Source organism: Vicia villosa, linkage group LG5 (assembly GCF_029867415.1).
Source record: "Vicia villosa cultivar HV-30 ecotype Madison, WI linkage group LG5, Vvil1.0, whole genome shotgun sequence".
Taxonomy (NCBI): Eukaryota; Viridiplantae; Streptophyta; class Magnoliopsida; order Fabales; family Fabaceae; genus Vicia; species Vicia villosa.
In genome coordinates, this window is record NC_081184.1 from 159,355,413 (window position 1) to 159,374,502 (window position 19,090).

At 33.3% G+C, this 19,090-nt stretch overlaps 2 protein-coding genes across 2 annotated transcripts; both read left to right on the top strand.

The window, feature by feature from the left end:
* The first annotated feature begins 2,970 nt into the window (after positions 1-2,970).
* Positions 2,971-4,581, top strand: LOC131607967 (stemmadenine O-acetyltransferase-like). The gene has a single exon (XM_058879908.1). The coding sequence runs from the start codon at positions 2,995-2,997 to the stop codon at positions 4,309-4,311; it is 1,317 nt and encodes a 438-aa protein (XP_058735891.1). The 5' UTR covers positions 2,971-2,994; the 3' UTR covers positions 4,312-4,581.
* A 4,082-nt stretch (positions 4,582-8,663) lies between these two features.
* Positions 8,664-9,173, top strand: LOC131605852 (uncharacterized). Its single transcript, XM_058878156.1, has one exon. The coding sequence runs from the start codon at positions 8,664-8,666 to the stop codon at positions 9,171-9,173; it is 510 nt and encodes a 169-aa protein (XP_058734139.1).
* The last annotated feature ends 9,917 nt before the right edge of the window (positions 9,174-19,090 follow it).

A 19,090-nucleotide genomic window follows, 5' to 3' on the forward strand; every position in this document is an offset into this window, starting at 1 on the left:
TTACTTGTCCCAAATCTAACTCCGAATGAGATTTGAAAGCTTAACGCCGAATGGAGCTTTGAGGTGGTTATCTAGTCTGTAGAGAATGACAATCGGCTTGCCGAAAATGATAACAGAGGGATCCACATGCATATTGCATAGAGTCACATTTGAGTCGCACGTGTCGGTGTGAATTATGTTTTGGTGTGATTTGTAATATGTTTGTGTGGAATGATTATTTGTTGATTGATGCATGTATGTGGAAATTTGTGAAGTAATAATTGTATACTTTATGATATTTCATTATTGGATTACAATTATTGAGTTGGTAATTGGATATGATTACTTGTATGATAGAATTTGGTTGGTTGATTCTAAACATGTTAATCTTAATATATGGATATGAAAGCATGTTTCAAGAAGAGTGATGAATTGTGAAATGTATTGCTTGGTTTTGTTTTGCGTTTCCCATTATTATGTTTTCTATAATAATTTGAATTCTCACCCTTTTGTTTGAATGTTGCCCTTTGTTGGTAATGTGCAGGTTCAGACACGTAGTAGCTTGTTCGAGGTTTAGCCGAAGAGCTTCCGAGTTTGTTGTTTGATTAGGTAGCGAATCATATGCTCTGATCATGTAACACTTGGGGGGGGGGGGGGGTTTCTTTAGACTTATGCTTATGTTTGGATATTTCTATTTCTATGTTTTGTTGAATATTTTGGATGTATTTGTTTGATATCTTGGATATGTTGTTTAAAGGCCATGTAGCCTAGGTTGTGAATTTCAAGTAGCATGGATGTTGGTGTTATTTTGGAATTGGTAGATGAATATAGTATGAGATATATTCATTGAATTTATGTGATAGCAAATCCTATTGTTTTCCGCAAGCGTCTTATCACCACTAGTTTGGTTCGAGAGTCAGTTCTAGCATCAAGTAGTTTCAACCCACTCTCGATCGCAGTTGTGAATTTTTTATGTAAAAGAAATAATAAAATTATTAATTTATCTTTAAATAAATTGTTGTCTATTAACAACATTAAATAATTAATGCATAAATAATTTTTATTCACATTAAATTTGGTTATATTTAAAGCTAAAAATTAATGAACGTACATTTTTTTCAAATATAAAAAGTATAAGAAATATTTAATTATTCTAAATTATATTCATCTTATATTAATTAAGGGTCATGCTAACGAGTGCCCCAGGGGCACTCTTTAAGCATTTCATATAAAAAAAATTCCTTAAATAAATGATTTATTTCAATATCCAATACATTGAATACAAGCAATTTCAATAAAACAAACTTTGTTATTCTTTAAAAAGTCAATTATTTCCATTTCTAAAACATTAAATATCAGTATTATTTACTTTTTTTAAACTCTTAACAAGTGCCCCTGGGGCACTCGTTAGCATTTCCCATTAATTAATGCTAATTCTTGATCATAAGAGAGTTAATTTCTCTTTTACTTGTCCTTTCTCCTTTAATAATGATGAATCCATCATTCACTTTCTTCTAATTTGTTTGTATCAAAAAATTGCAAATGTTTAAAGTAGGGGTGTCAAATTATTTCCGTGAGGGATAGATGAGACGGATGAGAATGTCATTTAGTTGAAGTTTGGGGGGATTTTGTCAGATATTTTTTTCAAAAATTGTGAAAAGGGATTTAAATTATAAATTTTTGCCTCAATGTAATTTGATCCTGTGTAACCACTAAGATTGGAAGAATGACACTTAACCACTCTGTCAACACAAATAATTAAATCACATTTCACATGATATATGTATTAAAATATAACATTTGACAAAAAAGAGAGTGTATAATACTTATTTTTAGAAAAAGTATCAAAATTTGCGGTGATCATTGCCAAACATGCATTTAAGAGGATTGTCATTTTGATACCAAAAATCAAACAACGTATCCTTAAGTTACACCGTCTAAAATACAGCTTGAGTATGTGTGTATGTGTTTATTTATGTCAGAAAAAAAAAATTATTAAATATAATAAAAAAACAAAATCGTATAAACTCTGGTATAAATGTCACAATTAGTGTAAGAATACCATTTTAATATCTTAGTTTTCTAAGAAGCAAATTTTGGAGATAAGTTTAAATAATAAGTTGACTTAACTGTTTCTATAAGGCTTCCATGTCTTTAACCTTTCTGTCACACACAAGACCCATCACCTGTTGTCTATCTGCTTTTTTATTGTGCATCAGTGAAAATATGAAAGCAATGTTTATTATTTAAATTTAATTTTAAAAAACACAACATGTAAAAGTTAACAATAGGGAGTTATGTGAATTTTTTTTATTTCTTTTACTAATATGTGGAAGTTAATAATAGTGATTAATGTGTCAATCAATCACATGTAACAACTTACAAATTAATCAAAAGCCCTTGCGCACATGTCCAACTTAACAATTTTTTTTAAGCAAAAGAAAATATATTTAATAAGTAAGAAAAGGAAAATAAGTGTCAGAACATGCTTAATAGTATGTATTTAATTGGTTAATTAAATAGTGAAAGTGATTAATAAATTGTAAGTAAAATAAGGGATTAATGATGTACAATTTTATGGTTAATATAGTTGTGAAGTTGGTTAACGACACATTCTTATATTTGTGTTATAAAATAAAATAATTTAAAAAATAATAATTATAATCATTTTTTTAAAAAAATTATTTAAAAAAAACCATTTTTTAAAAATAATATTATTTTAATAAAAAACACTGTTCACTATTTAAATACAGTGAGTAGTGTATTCGGTGTAGTATTTCTTGTCATATTTTGATGTCAAAGTAGCATTACTCTAATAAATAACAAGTTTGTGATTAATGGTGATCCATGATGCAATATTATACCCCTTAATTCTATTTTACTCATTTAAAAAAACAACAACTTCATACTAATGATTATCTTGCAATAGCTAGCATTCATATATAAACTCTTGTGCCATAGTCATGGATGGCAATGCACAGTATATACATATCCACATTCCCCAAAAAAATTACAATGGAAATGGAATTTCTTTCTAAAGAACTCGTTAAACCTTCGTCACCAACTCCTTCTCACCTCCGTATGTATCCACTTTCTTTCATAGACAACATAGTTTTTCATAAGTATGTGCCTGTAATTTTCTTTTACAATCCAAACCAGAATACCGACCAAAATTCTAAAATATCACAACTTCGAAAATCCTTATCTCATACTCTATCCAAATACTATCATTTTGCCGGCAGGCTGAATGATAAAACTATCATCGAATGTAATGATCTAGGTGTGTCATTTCTAGTTGCAAAGACAAAAAACAAACTATCATGTATCCTTCAAAATCCCACAGAAATATTGCTAAACCCTTTGTTTCCCGACGAATTACAATGGAAAGACATGGATTGGAGCGCGTCACTAATATTCATTCAAATCAATTGTTTTGCCTGTGGAGGAATCGCGATAAGTATTTGCATGAGTCACAAAATTGGCGATGCTTCCACTCTTTTCAACTTCATGAATGATTGGGCCATCATCAACCAAAAAGTAGAACAAGATGAAAGGTTAGGGTTAGGGTTATCAGTATTACCCTCTCCGTTACTTGATGGAGGAGCTTCAGTTTTTCCTCAGAGAGATATACCTATTTTCCCAGAAATTGAGTTTGTGAAAGACAACAAAGTTGTGAGTAAAAGGTTTTTGTTTGAAGCCTCAAAGATCAACTCCCTCAAGGAAATGGTAAGAAATTCTGTTGGTTTTTCTCTCACACGCGTACAAGTTGTTACTGCATTGATTTACAAACGCGCGGTTTTAACAAGCGGATTAAATTTCAAGACAGCATCGTTCAACATGGTTGTGGATCTTCGCAAACGAATGGTTCCTCCGTTGTCTGATAAGCGCATAGGAAACTTTGCTTGGTTCTTTGGTTTGTCCATAGATAAGGAGAAAATGGAGTTACAGGATTTAGTATTCAAAATTAAAGAAGGATTATCTGAATTTTGTGATGTTATTCTGGAAAATTTTGGAGGAAAAGAGAAGCACAAATTTTCATTAATTTATGAGAGATCGAAAAATCTTAATGAGACAGCTCATACTGAAGATAATGATTTGTTTTTATTCAGTAGTTGGTGTCGGTTTGGAATGTATAAAGTAAATTTTGGGTGGGGAAAACCAGCATGGGTGACCACCTTTTGTTGCTCTATGAGGAATATAATATTTCTGATGGAAACAAAAGATGGGAATGGGATTGAAGCAATTGTGAACTTGGAAGAGAAGAATATGGCTAAGTTTGAGAATGATGTTGAGCTTCTTCAGTATGCTTCTCTGAATCCAAGTATTGTTTGACATGATGGGCCGGTGATTATATTTTATGTGTTTGCATGAATAAAAAAATTTCAACATATGTATTAAGTGAACTTCTTGAGTTGAAATAGATTTGTGAGGTATTTGATTCATACATGTAAGATTTGTTTCTGTTTCTCAAAATTTTCTTTAAATTTATTTGGCAAAATTGCCTTGATTTAGTGAAATTTCTCTCAAGATTGATATGTAATTCTTGGGACTTTGATACATGTGTTCACAACACTTTTTCTTTTCTTCGGTTTGATTTGTCTTTTCTCTCAATATATTAATTTTTGTTAAATAATTTATACTTGTTTGATAAACAATTTATTTGTCGTTTATAATACAAATGCTTATCACGATAAACACTTACGAATAAATTTATGTAAATCATTTTTATAATAGAAAGATGGTTCTCATTCGAGTAAATCTCTGTGAAATTAGTTAAAGGCAAATATGTTGTTTACACCGTGTTAGCCTAGAAATTTTAACCGAATTAAGGATTTGACAGAGAATGATATTAACCATATTTAAAAATGACTAAGAATGAAAAGACCCAGTCTTCGACACACTAGTCATGTCTGTTGAAGCGGCAAATCGACAAGCAACAAAAGTTTTGGAAATATTTATCTGAGAAATTATCATGTCCACAGATATTAGTGCTACTGAATTGCCGTTCGACAGATTCTTAATTCTTGAGCTTGGGTTAAATTTGTTAAAGATAAAAACGGAAAAGAAAATATTAACATAAAATGAATTCATTCTTTATAGAGAAGAAATTTATCAAGCATGTATATAATCTACTTATCACAATTTTAAACTTATTGACCATTTGCACTCAACCTACAATACTCGTCAAAATCATCAAGCATCGCTCACACCTTAAGTCATTTCTTTTCTTCAGTTTGATTTGTCTTTTCTCTCAATATATTAATTTTTGTTAAATAATTTATACTTGTTTGATAAACAATTTATTTATCGTTTATAATAGGGTTAAATAAGTTTTTAGTCCCTATAAATATGACACTTTTTACTTTTAGTCCTTACAAAAAATTTCGTCGAATTTTGGTCCTCATAAAATTTTCCGTCATGAATTTTGGTCCCTCCCGTTAGATTACTCTAACGGAGGCTTACGTGGCATGCCACACGTCTCGCCACGTCAGACAAAGACAGAATTAAAGAAAAAGAAGCAGATTGCTGGAATTTTAAATCCTCTTTGAATACTCTTTTTTGCTTGATATAGATACAATACAATGAGTTTCCATTTAATATAGACAATATTTATAACTGTTTTTTAAATCTTAATATTGCTTGATATATCACTATACCAAGACATTTGTAAAGACAATTTTTAAATCTCATTTGTCCCTATATATTTTTATAATAATGTAATGATTCTGATTTTTAATTAAATATAAAAATTAAAACTTACTAATTGAATTGTGGCAAACAATTATTTTTATATAAGGGTTAAAAATTTAATGTGTAAAAAACTATAGTTAATGTATTATTGTTTTTTATTTTTATGTTGCCAAATTTAAACAAAATACTAATTTACTTAATTTTTTAATGACATGCATTTCTTCTAAATATAGTTTTTATAATAATTATTATTTTATTTATTATCATTTATTTTATTAAATAGAAAAAATTAATTTGATTAATTGATAAAAGATAAATAATTGTCCCACCCATAAATTATATCTCTCAATGATATTTTTTATTGATTTATTTGTCAAGTTTATAATTTTTATAAAAAAATTATTAGGAGTACTAATTTATATTAATTTTATATAAATTATGCAAAAAAATATTAAGTTAAATTCATTAATGAATAAAAATATGGTGAATTCTAAGGTGAGGGTTCAATTAAATCCCTCACCGGTGAAACATTAAAAAGACACCATTAGATCTAATTGATGGGTTAGATTAATTTTTAATATATAGAAAACAATTATATCTTTCCACACACAATTTTACTCCATCTCTTCTTCATTTAGCCTATTGATGATGTTAATCATGTATTATCATGTTAATATATGTCTAGTATATGCTATATGAAACGGCTGCAAAATGAAAACTCATGATTCATTAAAAAATGTAAAGCAAACATGTCTTCTTACTTTGCATATGGGAAGAGAAATTGATAGAAAAATTGTAGTCACTGTAAGATGGGAAGGTTTTCTTCGGCAAAAATCGAGACAATTGTGGCTTGCCGAAGGTGATTGCAACACAAGATACTTTCATAATTCCCTTAAAGAGAGAAGAAGGAGGAATTCTTTGTGTTCTCTTTTGACTAGTAGGGGTGTACTTGAAGATGTTAATGAGGTCAAAGATTTCACTTTCAACCACTTCAAGTCTTTTTTCGAGGAATCGGAGGAGGATAGGCCGAACATTAGCGGATTGGATTTGAAGAGCCTTAGTGTATCGGAGGGATTGAGCTTAGAGCGGCCGTTTACGGAGTTGGAAATCAAGGAGGCTATTTGGGCGTGTGATGGTAACAAAAGTGTCGGGCCGGATGGGTTCTCTCTTGAATTTTTCAAGAAGTTTTGGGTTGTGATTCGGGTTGACGTTTTGAAGATGTGCAATGATTTTTATCTTAGAGGTTCTCTTGTGAAATCTATCACCTCATCTTTCATTGCTTTGATCCCAAAATCCAACAATCCTCAATCTTTAGGGGAATTTCGACCCATTTGTTTGGTGGGTAGTATCTACAAAATTATTGCAAAAATTCTAGCGGCTAGAATAAAGGAGGTTATTGCAAGTCTAGTGTCTACCAACCAAACCGCTTTTGTCCCGGGTAGAAACATGATGGATGGTGTTCTTTTGGTCAACGAAATTATTGATTGGTCGAGAAGGAAGAAGAGAAGTTGTCTCTTGCTTAAGGTGGACTTCGAAAAGGCTTATGATTCCGTATCTTGGCAATATCTTAGAGAAACTATGGTGCGGATGGGTTTTGGTGTGAGGTGGATGAGGTGGATGGAAGCATGTATATTTAACAACCACATGTCCGTTTTGGTTAATGAAAGTGCAACTAAAGAGTTTAAGGTTCACAAAGGTTTAAGACAAGGTGATCCGTTGTCTCCCTTCCTCTTTGTGATTGCCATGGAAGGTTTGACCGCTTTAGTGAAGAAATCGGTAGAGATGGGGAATTTCAAGCCATTTATGTACGGGGAGAACGATAGTGTGGACATCCTTCAATTTGCGGATGACACTATTCTTTTAGGCGAAGCGACTTGCGACAACATTTGGAATATGAAGGTGATTTTGAGAGGTTTTGAATTGGTTTCCAGGTTGAGGATTAATTTTGCCAAAAGCAACATTATAGTAAATGTTGGAGAGTGGTACATTAATGCCGCCTTGACTTTTCTATCTTGCAAGAAAGGGGCGACTCCTTTCAAATTTCTTGGAATAATGGTGGGGGACAATCCTAGAAGGAAGAAAGTATGGTTGGATGTGGTTAAGAACATAAGGAGGCGACTCTCCTCATGGAAGGGTAGAAATATCTCAATGGGAGGTAGAGTCACGCTTATCAATTCGGTCTTGTACTCAATTCCTATTTTTACTCTCTCTTTCTTCAAGATCCCCGGAAAAATTGCCAAAGAAATTAGGAAAATTCAAAGCGAGTTTTTATGGAGCGGTAGGCTTGATAAAAGGTGTATTCATTGGGTTAAATGGGAGGTGGTGTGTAAGCCTAAGGCGAAGGGTGGATTGGGGGTTAGAGATATTAAAGAAATGAATAACGCGCTTCTCTTGAAATGGAAGTGGAGAATCCTTCATGATAACGAAGCCATATGGAATAGATTTATCAAGGTGAGGTATTTATGTCCTAAAATTAGGATTCAAGATACCGGGGGTGTTTTGCATAGAAGCGACGATACCATTTGGTGGAGAGATATGTGTAAGAACAATGTGTTGGATGACATAATCGACAACGGTTTTTCCGGATGTTTCAAATGTTTTTGCATGAATGGTAAGGAAATTCTCTTTTGGCATAATAGGTGGTTGGGTGAACAATCTCTTTGCTTGGAATTCCCGGATTTGTACGAATTATCAACCAAGAAGCTTTGTACGGTGGAGGAGGTCTTAGAGTGGAACGGCGGAGCTTCAAGGTGGGACTTAGACGACCTCTTTACAGCCGTTTCTACCCACGGTTTCTCTGTCACAGCCGCGGCAGCAGCTGGGCCCGGTTTTGCGACCGTTTTCATGATTTCATTCCTAGCGTGAATGACCGCGACACCTTCTTGTGGTCCATTGACGATAACAACGTGTTCACCGTTGCGAGCATTACTTTCGCGATTGATAGTGCCAAATCAATTGCTTGGGATTATCAAGTGATCAATTCGTTAAAAGTGATGTGGGATCTCAAACTCCCGCCTAAGATCAAGGTCTTTGCTTGGAGATTCTTTATTGATCGGCTTCCTACTAGAGATCAATTGTTGAAAAGAGGAGTTGCTCTTGTTTCGTGTCCGAATTGTGTGTTGTGTGGCTCTTCTCTTGAATCCTCATCCCATCTTTTCTTTAATTGTCAAGAGGTGAAAGCGGTTTGGAACCACGTCTTTTTTTGGCTCGGTATTCCGGAGGAGATCAATGTGGAAGACTTGTTTTGTTTCGAAGTTATTCAAGACAAGGTGAAGTGTAGCAAGCGTAGAATCACAATTAATTTCGTTTGGGTAGCTACTATTTGGAGTCTTTGGCTTATGAGGAATGCCATGATATTTAGGGGGGAGGTGTTTAGTTTTGATGTGGTTTGTACTAACATAGTCTTTCTTTCTTGGAGATGGTTGTATTGTGGATATACTAAGTTTAAACCAAACTATTATGAATGGTTTAAACTTCCTTTATCCGACAATCGCATTCCATAGTGCCTTGTTTTTGTAAGGGTTGCACCCCTAGTGCGAGCTTATCAATCAATTGCTTATTAAAAAAAAATATTTATAGGAATTAAAAATTACTGTAAAAGTTATTGATATATCATAAATCACAATTTTTTCCTATTGCTTAACTGCTCTTGTACATACAAAGAAACCATTGGCTTTGGCTAATATGCATAAGGATTTTACTTATGCACCATGCATAAGCCTACATAAGTCATTGGATCATGTTTTTAGTCCAGTATTGAGTATTGAGTATTAAGTATTGAGTGGTGAGTATTGAGTATTGAGTAATAACAATTGATGTCTAGAATTTGATCCAATGATCCAAGGGTCCATAATAATCTATGCATGGTGCATAGATTTTTATCTATGCAAGGTAACTGCACCCGAAACCATTGTCAACACAACTCCTTCTATCTCTCTTCATTTTCTTTATGTTAAATGTTTAATTTTTCAATAAATATCTCTGAATTTTGTTAAGTTGGAGAGAACCAATTAAAAAAAATAGAATTGTTCTCTCAAGAAGGTTTTGGATGAGTTGGAGAGATAAATGGAAAAGAAGATAGAGTGAAATTGTGTGTGGAAAGATACAATTATTTTTTAAATTTTAAAAATAAATCTAACCCATCAATTAAATCTAACGGTGTTTTTTTTAATGTTCGACCGGGGAGGGACTTAATTGAACTCTCACCTTAGAATTCACCTAAAAATATATATAGCTAGAACAATACTAGATAAATAAAATAAACAAAAAAAAAATAAGAAAGGTGACTAAGACTTTAGTAATTTGATTAATTTGATAAAAGATAAATAATTGTCTCACTCATAATTTATATCTTTCAATGATATTTTTTTATTGATTTATTGGTCATGTTTATAATAATTATAAAAAATAATTATGAATGCTAATTTATTTTAATTTTGATAGAAATTGTAAAAAATTATTGTTTTTTAAGTTATTTAAAGGAGGTTTAAAACTCCCGCAATCTGTCTCTTTTTCTTTAATGTTGCTGTTACTGACGTGGCGTGACACGTGGTGTGCCACGTAAGCCTCCGTTAGAGTAATCTAACGAGAGGGACCAAAACTCGTGACGGAAAATTTTGTGAGGATCAAAATTCGATGAAATTTTTTGTAGGGACTATAAGTGAAAAATGTCATATTTATAGGGACCACTAACATATTTAACCATTTATAATACAAATACTTTTCACGAAAAACATTTACGAATAAATTTATTTAAGTTATTTTTATAATAGAAAGACAGTTCTCATTTGAGTAAATAATCGGTGGAAGTAGTTAAAGGCAAATATGTTGTTTTTACCGTAATAGTCTAGAATTTTTAATCAAAGATCCGACAGAGAATGATAACAACCACGTTTGAAAATGACTATGTATAAAAAGACTCAGTCTTTCAACACTCTTGGGTGAGTGCAACTGTGGCAAACTATCCCACTCTTTTTCTTTTAGTAAGCATGGCTTTCATGAATTTAGAATAGTTTGACACTTGTTCAATGCCTTCAATTAAATGTATGTTGATGTGAAGCTGCTTGAGTATCTCCATAAATTTGCCAAACCGTTGCTCTTATTTTGCCTTCCTAATCCTTTGAGGAAAAGGAGGTGGTGGTCTTTCTTGAACAAACTTTCTTTTTCTGACTAGCTCTGGCACGACTTCAAGTTGCTTAACTGACTCAAAAGTGTTGCCAGTTTCAGATGCATCAGTTCTGTCTTCCTTGGTTTTCATTGAGGACGGTTCCTCGGCAGATACTTCTTTTTCTTCAGGGTTGCCCTGCACAAGAAGGACTCCACTGGTCTCAACATCTTTTTGTAAGGAGGCTTCACACTCCTTACCACTTCTTAGCTTGATAACTTTGTAAGTTTCGATATTCTTCACTCACTATGCCAAACAAGCACATAGACAACGCTTTTTTTAGCCATAGACAGCACTTTAAAGCGCTTCCTAAACCAACACTGCTATAAGTAAAGGCAACGCTTTGGATTAATGTAAAAGCGCTGCTATATGTCCCATCTAGGCAGCGCTTTGACTTTAAAAACGTTTTCTTATTCACCCCTTTAAACAACGCTTTCTTTTTAGACAACACTTTGACTTTAAAAGAGCTTCTTTATGCACCCCTTTAGGCAACTCTTCTTCATTTTGTTGACTTTTGGTGACAGGCTGACTTTCCTGGGCTGGTGACGTCCTTCATGACGATAAAAACCTTGCAAACTCTTCTCGTGTTCGTCGTATTTCACCGTTTTATTGCGCATGAGCCTCAAACCACTAAGTACCTGAAATAAACACATACTACTGGCATAATACTACGAAAGGACATAAAAACGATATTTAAATTCACGCGAATCGAGTCAAAATATAGTATGTGTTTCCGAGCTATAAAATGATGGAAAGAAAGTGTCAAATTACTATAAAGGGTAAAAATGCCAAGGACAAGATGATTGTTTTACCAGTTATTATAAATACAAAATATAAAGTTTATATCTTAAGCATATATAAGCACATAAAGGGTCAAAACTCAAAAATAGAATAATAACCAAAACTAAAAAATTGGCTTAAAGTTAAAAGGATATTTAAGTTAGTAGTATAATTCAGTTCCTGCACGTACACAAAAGAAAAAATACAAGGAAAATGTGTTTGTTTAGCCGCAACAAAATGTATAGATGGCTCATTCCTTCTCCATTTGGAGCCTTAAATGGAAGTAGCTTGACTTTTGAATTTTCTAAACACAACAGTGATGTCCCCACCTTCAATGCCATATTTCTATTTCAGCACTGAAGGCTTCCAAATTTATGGCTGGTAAGAGCTCTTTAACTTATTGTTGTTTTTTCGATTTTAGAAAATAATGCGACGGAGGAAATTATTGGCTAAGTAGTAGATCGGTACGCTTTCTTTAAAACGTTTCGCGGTACTACCAAAATTATGCAAAGCAGCTCTTAAAAACCCATGACACCTCCAGGATAAAACAACTTGGTCAAGAAATACGATTCACACTTGCACTTGTGATGAATCGGTCGAAGTGATACACCTTCAAAGATGGTATAAGAACCAATTGCAGTATCTGAAATAAATCCAGTCGAGAATCAAAAAAGAAAATTTAGAGATGAAACAGAGTAGAGAGAGAAGAAAGAATTCGAATGTGAATTCTGGAGTTCGTTGCAAACGAACTGAAGCACTCTATTTATAGGAAAAGGATTCAACTGAGAGAGAGAAAAATCATGGGAAAAAATCGTGGGAGAGTGGAACCGGCCCAGTCAAACTAGCCGTTTTTTCACTTGGTCAATTTCCACTATTTCGGGTTCCAAAAAAATTAATTCATGTAGACTGGACCGCACTGAGCCGAGCCAGACAGACGACGGCGGTGCGCGTGTGTCTTGATGGCATATTGGTGTGTCCTCATTCCTTTACAAAATTGTAGGTGCTCTTGGGCCCAACAACAATTTTCTAAGTTGGAATATATATATACACTACTAATATTTGTGTGCTCATTTATTGTTCATTTAATGTCAATAAATCATTTCAACTCCTCCTCCAAATTATCATCATTCCAAGTATTCTAATACTTATTTATTTAATTTTATTTGTTATAGTTTTTATTAAAGGACTATGGTTAATTTTTGTTTTTTTAGATTGTTTTCAATTATTTTGTACATATGAGGAAGAAAAGACGGTTTTTTTAAAAAAAGTACAAGAGTGTGTTGTATTCCTAAACTAGAGGTTTTCATAATTTTTGGTGGTTAGAACTTACTCTCAGTGGTGAGAGACCTTGTTTAGTGGTGGTTTTTAGCAATGGAGAGAGCAAGTTCACGTGGGGTGAGAAGCTATATATTATGCGTGTATATTAAGTGTATAATGATTTTTCCACCCAATCCATAGGGTTGAGGTATTTATAGAGGCTCTTTGGCCTAATGTTTAGGAAACCCCAAGAGGTAGCTCCTTGATTGGGAAACTTTTAACTCCCTATTTCCTAGGGGGTTGTTGTATGACTCTGTTCATGTAGTTTGTGGATGGATAACGTTATTGTACATGTCTTCCTTAAGGGTGAGCCCCCATGACACATTGATAGGTTTAATGTTCAGAAACCCTAGATCTAAATTGCATTAAAAGACAATAAGATAAAACAACTTTTCTTGTTAACTCAAAAAGAGGCAACATACAAAGCTTATATAGTAGGGTTTGTTCTCTAAATGGGCCAAAGGCCTAAATAACCCATAAACAAAGAAAAATACTTAATAATTAAACTTTGACTAAAGACACCCCTCTTGGCTCATACGAAGTCTTTAAGCCAAATGGGCCTTTTTTTAATTCTGGCAGCATTCTTCCTAACATTACTCCCAGGCCCACTAAGAACCTTGTCCTCAAGGTTCAATGGTAAGGAAGGCGTTGGGCCACGAAAGCTTACTGGGCTGTCACTTTGAGAAGATCCAATGGCATTATTTGGGAAAAAAAGATAGCTGTCACGCATTTTGTGTGGTGGGAACATACCCACGTGATTTGGGGATAACGTGACTGTAGGAGGATAAGAGAGAATCCGCTGCCTGGCTTCTGATTGGTTGAGAGGAATAGCCTTATCACCTTGGGCAGTGCAATTAGCTGGCTTTGGAGAAGCGTGCGGTACTTTCCCAAGTAAAGTACCGTTGGGAGACTTAAGTGTAGAATCCATAAAAGACTTCTCACACGAGTATTCCTCATTCATTTCCCTCGGTGAGGTTCTCTCACCAACACTTTGAGATACTCCCTTCCCCTTTGTTTTCCGATTCTTTCTTGCTCCCAGATCCTGTAACCGCTCATGGTGACCACCACATATCTTCTCCTTTACCCCTGTGACCTACACCTGGTGTGAACGATTTGAGGTAAGCACTTTACTATCTGTCTAAACTGCGTTGTGTGATGTTGTGTTACTCACGACGAGATCCGACAAGGGAAGCGGCTGAAAAACCGTTGACGTTTGAGTGCCATGATAAGCTTTCAGCAGGGACACGTGAACGATGGGGTGAATCCGTGAAGAGGAGGGAAGATCTAGTAAGTACGTGACTGTCCCGGTGCGTTTGATGATGCGAAACGGCCCAAAGTATCGTTGAGAAAGCTTTTGAGATTCGCGGCGATGCACTTTGTTTTGTCGATACGGTTGAAGCTTCAGCAGGACTAAGTCTCCTTCCACAAAGGTAACATCTTGTCTTTTAGCATTTGCCTGTTACTCCATAGTCGCTCTGCTCTTCCGCAAATGGCCTTTTAACTGCGCTAAAATCTGTTGTTGTTGTTCTAGAGCGGCGTCAAGTGTTGTGTCCGAAACGGAGCTCTGAACATAGTCCATGATGCTAGGCGGATCGCGACCGTAAAGAGCCTTAAACGGAGTCATGTTAATCGCTGAATAGACGGAAGTATTAAACCAGTATTCTGCCAAATGAAGAAATTTATGCCAGGTGCGAGGGTGATCACCCACAAAACAACGTAGGTACGTTTCTAATGAGCGATTTACTACTTCCGTTTGTCCGTCGGTCTCTGGATGATATGAAGTACTGTATTGCAGGGTAGTGCCATGGTTCTTGAAGAACTCCTTCCAAAATTTGCTTAAGAACAGGGGATCGCGATCAGAAACTATAGTCTTTGGGCTGCCATGGAGGCGAAAAAATTCCACTGTGAAGCGGTTTGCCAGATCTTTTGCAGAGAAGTGTGTTGGTAATGGTAGAAAATGGACGTATTTCGTCAGACGATCACAAATTACCCAAATCATCGTGTGACCAAAAGAACTAGGTAAGTTCGTGATAAAGTCCATAGTGATTTCTTCCCATACTTGTTTTGGAATGGGTAATGGTTGAAGCAAACCCTTCTTTTTTTGAGTATCATATTTGTTATGTTGACATGTTGAGCATTGCTTAACCATTTGTTTTACATCGAGGTATACCCCTGGCCAACAAAATGGTGCCCTCAATCTGGCCAACGTAGCCTTCACGCCTGAGTGGCCTGCCGTTGGTGTCTGGTGGTATTCATGCAGAATCTGTTGTCGCAGTTCATCTATTTCAGGTATGAAAAGTATATTTTTGCAATACAATAAACCTTGGCTCACCGTGTTGTAGCAACCGGCTTAAAATTTTAGAGAGTCGCCACCATTATTTTTATCTTAAGGGAAGGGAATTAAATGGATAACCCTATATTTTCAGAGATTCTAAGTTCGCGAGTTAATTAAATAAAGGGAAGGTGTTAGGCACCCTTTATTTCCCTTGTACTCAAGGGGACCCCCTTTTGATCTAGGTTTTTTCTAAGGTTTCTAAAGCATTATTTTCATATTTATAAAAAGAAACGGGATTTATTTATTTATTAGGGGACTCGCTTCAATTTTCGATTGAATGCCTACGTATCTCCTTATGGAGAATCAGAGTCCCAATTCGTAGTTCGGGTTTTTGGTTGATTATTTTTTATAGGATTGAATAATTACTTTTGAATTCTCCTTTGAATTTCGTCCGGTTTAGAAAATAAGGTAATTGTGGGCGTAGTTCGAAGTTTAGTAAAAAAACAATTGTACAATCCTTTTTTTTTATGAAATTAACATTGGTTTAGTATTAGTAAAAAGTTTTAGATGTTTTGAGTTTTTTAATTGGATGTATCTATAATAATTAAATTAAAATTTAGTAAAATATGTATTTAGAAAATATTTGAAAGTTAATAAAATAAGAGATTTATCTTAAAATAACTATATCCAACTTAGTGATTTTTTATAAAATATATTAAATAATTATATGTTATGTATTAAAAAAATAGATTAGAAATTTATAATGACATAAGATTAATAATTTAATTGATTAAAATGAACCAGAGGTGTTAAACTAAAACTAGAGGTGTATTAGAAAAGATAATTAGGTCCAGATGTATATCTGAACCCAATAAGCCAGGGAGGGGTGTATTTTATACATCTTTTGTAAAAAAGAGTAAAACAGGGGCGCAAAAAGCATTGGGCTGGGCCCATTATCAACACACCTTGATCCGTTCGGATCAGGTGTGGGGGGACGTAGGCGTTACCGTGGTGCTCACGTAATTTGGCACGCACGTTGAGATCGTACGGCTATGATTTAATATGGACCGCGGGTGTATGGTAAAGGAGAGCACATACATGGGGATCATTTTTAATTCATTTATTTTATTTTCCTTTTCATATATCCCTAACGATTCTTTCTCTTCCTCACGATTCTCTCTCATCTTTCTCTAATCACCAACAACATCCATAACAACCAAACAAAAGAAAAAAAAAACCAGAAATTATCCCACGTGAATCCAAACCATCAAACTCTAAATCCCCAATCACACAACAATCAAAAATCAAGCATAATCACCTACAGCTAAGTGTTTTTTCGAATTACCTCCTATTGAATCTTCGAGCGAGTTCTTATGATTTCTGAACCTTCCTTCTTTGACCTCCCTTTCTTCTCTTTCACAAGTGCAAGACTTGAAGGCGGCGGCGTAGCAAGAGGACGGTGCGGATCGACGGCGGTCTGGGGTTTCAAACGTGAAACCCAGATTGAGTGGTGGCGGCCGATTGCTTTGAAGTTTCGGCTAAGGGTTCGTAATGAGGATCTGCAGCAACAATCCCCTTCTACTCCTTCTTTTCGCTTTCAATTTTTTTGTCTGATTTTTTCGGTTAATTTTTTGGTCCCATTCAACTAGTTTTAGGATGAATTTATAGGGTTTTAGAATTAGTTAGATTAGGAAGTACATTGATTAGTTTGATTCAGATTAATGGAAGATTTGATTTGGCGTTATTGATTTTGATTGAAATTTGATTGTGAATTAATTTCGGATCCGATTTGATTTTAAGGTTTATTGATTCAGATTTTAGGTTGTTTTTGTAGAATTTGTGTTTTAATTATGTATTGCATTTGGACGAATTTCGTATTCTTATTCACATGATAAAAGTCAATAATTTCCTTATTAATCTTTACCTTCGATTCAATTTGGACTAAGATCTGAACAAATTAGGGTTTGTAATTTAAATATTCTAATTAAGTTAATACTTTAATATAATAGAAAAAGCTACTAATAAAACTTAATGATAATAAAACTTAATTAATGTTATTCTAATAACAGTAGTAAATTGAAAGTTTCTTACTGATTGCAAAAAGGTAGTAACCGTAGAGGTTTCCTTCTTTTCGTTTTGAATTAATATTCTCTTTTTTTTTGGAAAAAAAAATTTCTTTACTAATTGAAAAAAAAAAAAAAAAAAAAAAAAAAAAAAAAAAATAGTAACCGTAATTCTAAAAGTTTTTTTTTTATTTTATTTTTAAATGACATTCTAATAAATAATAATCCTAATAATAAAAAAGTTACAAAAGTCTACCAAATATTAAAAGAAGATTAAAATTCTAAAAAGTAATAAATTATACTAAATCTTAAAAGTAATAGTTAATATATTAATTATATAATAATATTAATTAATAATAATAAAATAATATAATGACCATGGTAAATATATCCTTTTATTTTCTTTTTAAAACTTATGACAATAATAGTAACGATAAATTTTAATGAATTCACATCTTGAATAACCAAATAAATTCAATGATAATAACTATTCTATTTCCTATAATAATGGCTAGAATTAAGACTTACAGCAATAATATTAAACCATCTTCAAATTTTTCTTAAATGCCTTGAAACGTGATCTTTGACCATTTTTTATTTTATTATTATTTTAGATTTTATTTTTTTATTAATAGGAAAAAAAAAAAAAAGTAATTGTGATTCATATATAAAGTTTTTTTTTTTTTATTTTATTTTAAAAGGATGACTAAAATTAAAGTCTAATTTTGTTTTTTTTCTAAAATTTATACTAATAAGAATAATGTAATAAAAATTAAATATTAATATATACAACTATTAACGGTTAACAAGAGCCAATGAAATTAAACTTGAATTTTACTATTTAAAAAATAAAAAATAAAAAATAAAAAAAAAATAAAAATAAAAATAAAAATAAAAATTACACCTAGAAACCGTAGAACCAAAATAATAGCAATTATTTTTAATTGACTCATTCCTTTTTAAAGAAAATAGCTACAGTAACTATACTAATTCCTAACTATCCTTTTTTTTGGAACAAAAATAATTATAATAGTAAAATAAATTTAAGATTTTAAAAGTAACGAAAATTTAAATAGTCATTCAAAGGGATCGAACTTGTGACCCTATGCTTGGGAGTCTTACCTCTTACCAATTGCACTGTTTGATTTATTTGAAATATAAAGACATTTGAAATTATATGAAGGGCAAGTGAATATTTGTTACAAGTAATTTAAAATACACTGTATATTTTGGAATATGCCAAATAAATTAATGTCAAAATATTAGTAAAAATAAACTGAAAATTATGAGACTCAAGTTTAAGAAAATTCGACTGTTAGAAATATGGCGGGCAAATTTGGGGTATGACAGCTGCCCCTATTTAATATTGTTCGATCGAAGGGCGCGAGAATACAGAGTTCTCGCGCGTTCGGATTGAAGAATTATTAAATACCGGAAGACCCCAAAAATTTGACCAGAAGTTAGAAAGGATGATCTACTAAAGCCTCAGGACTAACATAGCAGATTTGTGTGGTAGATTTTGCGTATTCGTCACGACCTAGAGAACGAATAAGACATATTTGGATAGTTCGTCGTCGTTTATGGACTGACACAACGAACTATATCGTAGTCACTATGCACTTACCACAACCTAGAGGATAAGTAACATAGATCAGATAACCCACTGCTGCTCAGCGAACTATTTTGAACTCCTTTATATCTTATCACAACCTAGAGAATAAGAAATAACGGGTCCCAACTCTTTTAAGATTTTGATCCTAGTAGAGCTTGAGAAAGATGGAGAATTGACTTGCCACGACCTAGAGAGCAAGTAGTCGCCAA

Bases quoted from the DNA above. Each gene is read 5' to 3' on its own strand.
- LOC131607967 (XM_058879908.1), top strand. From the start codon at position 2,995: ATGGAAATGGAATTTCTTTCTAAAGAACTCGTTAAACCTTCGTCACCA.
- LOC131605852 (XM_058878156.1), top strand. From the start codon at position 8,664: ATGTGGGATCTCAAACTCCCGCCTAAGATCAAGGTCTTTGCTTGGAGA.